The following is a 3,929-nucleotide window of genomic DNA, read 5'->3' on the forward strand; positions in this document are numbered from 1 at the left end:
AAGCAACACGAGAGTCAATATAGTGAGCAGAAAGGGGTAATGACTACCCAGTATCTGGCTTGAGTATTGTCCACTAGATCAGTGTAAGCACCCTGCTTGTGCTGTGATGTGAGTGAATGTTGGTTACTGAAAATATAATATCATACTCATCAAAAGATGGCAGTTAAAGAACAGCTATTCTTGCTTGTTTATGTAATTTATTCTGCTCTTTAAAAGAACAAAGATGATCAGTAGATGAATGAAAAAATATACTGATGATAGATTGATGACAAAGGATATATTACTCATGTCAGGAAACTATAATATTTCAAAAAGTAAGGGCTCTCAAGATTAGTTTATGCAATTTAAGATCAAATTTTATATTGCTAAGATTGAACTAATTGTGATTTTCAGAGCTCAGATCTGAATATGCTTTGTTGTATTCTTTGGTCAATCTGTTCCTACAGGTATTTGCAGTGGTGTTTTGTTAATCAGTTTAGTTGAATAGATATGTTCAATGATATACATTTATTAATGAACAACTGTGAACTTGTTTTTTATTTTTTGGTTTTGGTTTTGGTTTTTCAAGACAGGGTTTCTCTGTAGCTTTGGATCCTGTCCTGGAACCAACTCAGATAAGGCTGACCTCGAACCCACAGGGATCTACCTGTTTCTGCCTCCCACATTCTTGGAATAACAGTGTGCGCTTCCACCACCCAGCTTGTGAACCTGGTTTGTACATTTTAGCCTGGTATCTATGTACATCTTATATGCTGTTCTGTTCCTTATGCTTCCTCACTGAGTTTTTCAAATCATTTACTTTATAGTTTTAAGCAAAATTTAAATTTACCAATGTCACAGAAATAATTCTACTGATACCCAATGAGAAAATTAAGTATGCGGCCAAAAATTTTAGCATCCTATCAGACCATTTGCACTGTTATTCAAACGAACTCCCCACCAGTCTCCAATATTAACTCTTATTTCCATTGGGGAATGTTATGATTGCTAGTGACAAATTCAGACAGCTTATTTAAGAAACCACATATTTTGCTTTGTTTTGTGGTTGGTTTTCACATTGCTGTCCTGCTTCTGTATTGCTCTGTTAATAGAAAACAATCCTGATAGAGCGTATGGGTAATAGACGCACCTGATGCTTCTCTTCGTGGGGAGTTGCTCTTGGCTCATTAGCTTTCACTTGGGCAGCAGGGTCACTCATTGTTGCCTTAGATTCCTCTTTCTATGTATGTATTTTTATCTCGGTAAGTTTCAAAGTGAATGTTAAGTTCTATAAAGGGAGTAGCCTTCCTCATATGGCTAATTCATAATCTTTCTTAATTTGTAGATCACTTCTGAGGACTCAGTGAAATGGATGGAGGCAATCAGTCCGTGGTGTCAGAATTTATATTTTGGGGACTTGCCCACTCACAGAGTGTTCAGGTCATACTCTTTGTGATGTTTTTGGTACTTTATCTGCTCATCGTGTCTGGAAATATTGTCATCCTTGTTTTAATCACCACTGACCCCCATCTCCATTCTCCCATGTACTTTCTGTTGGCCAATCTGTCCTTTGTCGATATGTGGCTTTCTTCTATTACTACTCCAAAGATGATATCCGACTTCCTCAGGGAAAACAAGACCATCTCGTTTGCAGGCTGCATGTCCCAGGTCTTCTTTGCCCATTGCATTGCTGCAGGAGAGATGGTACTGTTGGTGGTGATGGCTTATGACCGCTATGTGGCCATCTGCAAACCCCTCCACTACTTCACCATTATGAACCTGAAAAGATGCACTGGGTTGGTGTTGACTTCCTGGACCACTGGCTTTATACATGGTATAAGTTACATAGTCGTGATTGTCCAGTTACCTTTTTGTGGCCCAAAAGAAATTGACAGCTTTTTCTGTGATATGCCATTGGTAATCAAGTTAGCATGCATAGATTCTCATTATTTACATACATTAATGAATGCTGACTGTGGGGTTGTGGCTGTAACATGTTTCATTCTGTTGCTCATTTCCTATACATATATTCTTATCACTGTTCGCCAGAGCTCTAAATCTGGTGCATCTAAGGCCCTATCCACATGCAGTGCCCACATCACAGTAGTTATGATATTTTTTGTACCCTGTATCTTCATCTATGTGTGGCCACTCAATATCACCTGGTTGGACAAATTTTTTGCTGTGTTTTACTCTGTTTTTACACCTCTCCTAAACCCAGCCATTTATACATTGAGAAATAAAGAGATGAAAAATGCTATGAAAAGGTTCATAAGCAACTTTCTCCATTCCAAAGGGACTTCTTTGTAGGCAGACTTTCTTTCTAACCTTTCATTTCCCAAATAACAGACAAAAAGGCTTAATATTAATTAGAAATGATTGGCGGATAGCTCAGGTTTATTACTAACTAGCTTTTACAACTATAATTAACCCATTTATATTAATCTAAGTTCTGCCAACATTGGGTCAGAATTTCCACATAAGACCTGACATAACTTAGGAAAGGGTTCTAAACACACAAAAACTGAGTCAAACTTGACTTCTTGGAAACTGCCCTTCCATATATAGGCTAGCAGCAAGTAAAGGTGTAACTCCATTAAGAGAAGGCTTCCTGACTGGCTCATTGTTAGCAGAAAAAAAAATGTGCGCAACTTTTTAAAGAGGCCCTGCTTCTATAAATGGGGCTTATGAGCGGCAGGTGATGTACTACTTGGATGGAATGTGGACCCAACATCTCCCAAGAGTTGGGACAGTAATTGGGGAATCTTGCTGGTACTTCTTCCATGAAGCTAGATTCTCTAGGAATCCAGCAGGGTAGAGCCAGCCACCAAAACAGAGGCAGAAGTCCTAGCTATATGGCTTAGGAGTTTAAAGGCTCATGTGGTCATAAAGAGATAATAGATACACAACAAAGACAACTTCAGACAGAAAAAAAGCCTGTAAACAGGTTGCAATATATTTAAAAATGTACAAAGGCTTGGGAGAGAAAAAATGATTCGGTAGTCATAAAAAATGAATGATTTTAAAATAATAAAATAAAGCTATTGAAAAAGGAAAAAAGTAATATAAAAGGAAAAAACATATAACAATGGGAAATACACAGAGAGTCTTGGTTCTATATGTTATTGTGTTGTCTTTAACTTTGTTAGTCACTAAGAGACACTGGATTATAATTAAACCAGCCTATATATTTTAAAAATATCTTGACTTCAAAATATAAGTCAAAATGTGTATTGCTTTGGGGGAGAGGCTATGCTTTTATTTCTACAGGAAACAAGAAGATGTGGATTCATTCTGGGTTAAAAAAATTAGGTTTGATTAGGGAAGACACTGAGAAAACTGTATCTACAAAAATGAAAAAAAAAAACTAGAAGAACTAAAGGAAACATAATGTACATTTTACCTGCTCAAACAGAAAACAAAACAAAACAAAAAAATTCAGCCGACTTGTACACAGCACATATTTATACATACAAAGTATGCTAACTTTGAAAGTGTATATATTTTCAGGACAAGAGGACCACATACTAATAAAAATTTGTAGTGCAGGTAATCCAGCATTTCAAAATGCCCCTGTTATTGTCTCCTCAAATTTTGCATCAAAAAGCGCTTCAAGGCTATTGACTGAGATAGTACAATGTTATGGACTACACCAGCCAGGATTTCATTATTATCCCTGTTTTCTCAATGTTCCCCTAATGATACCAGCAATCAGGCAATAGGAAGTAGTTTGGAGAATGCAATGTCCACATTCCCAAAAGATGGGTTATGGATGTTTGTTATCATTTAAGGGGAGGGAGTTGGCTACAACTTGCTATTGGTTATAGTCAGACAATGGGCTTAAAAAGGTTTAAATTGAAATATCTCTTTATAAATGAAAAGAGGATATAATATAGAAATAAGATAAAGGTATATTTTTAATCTACTTTAATCCAAAAAAAACCCACAAC

At 36.6% G+C, this 3,929-nt stretch overlaps 1 protein-coding gene across 1 annotated transcript; it reads left to right on the forward strand.

Moving 5' to 3' along the window:
• The first annotated feature begins 1,344 nt into the window (after window positions 1–1,344).
• On the forward strand, window positions 1,345–2,289 carry LOC142845227 (olfactory receptor 4K3-like). The gene has a single exon (XM_075963974.1). The coding sequence runs from the start codon at window positions 1,348–1,350 to the stop codon at window positions 2,287–2,289; it is 942 nt and encodes a 313-aa protein (XP_075820089.1). The 5' UTR covers window positions 1,345–1,347.
• Window positions 2,290–3,929: the final 1,640 nt, after the last annotated feature.

This window comes from Microtus pennsylvanicus, chromosome 2 (genome assembly GCF_037038515.1).
Source record: "Microtus pennsylvanicus isolate mMicPen1 chromosome 2, mMicPen1.hap1, whole genome shotgun sequence".
Taxonomy (NCBI): Eukaryota; Metazoa; Chordata; class Mammalia; order Rodentia; family Cricetidae; genus Microtus; species Microtus pennsylvanicus.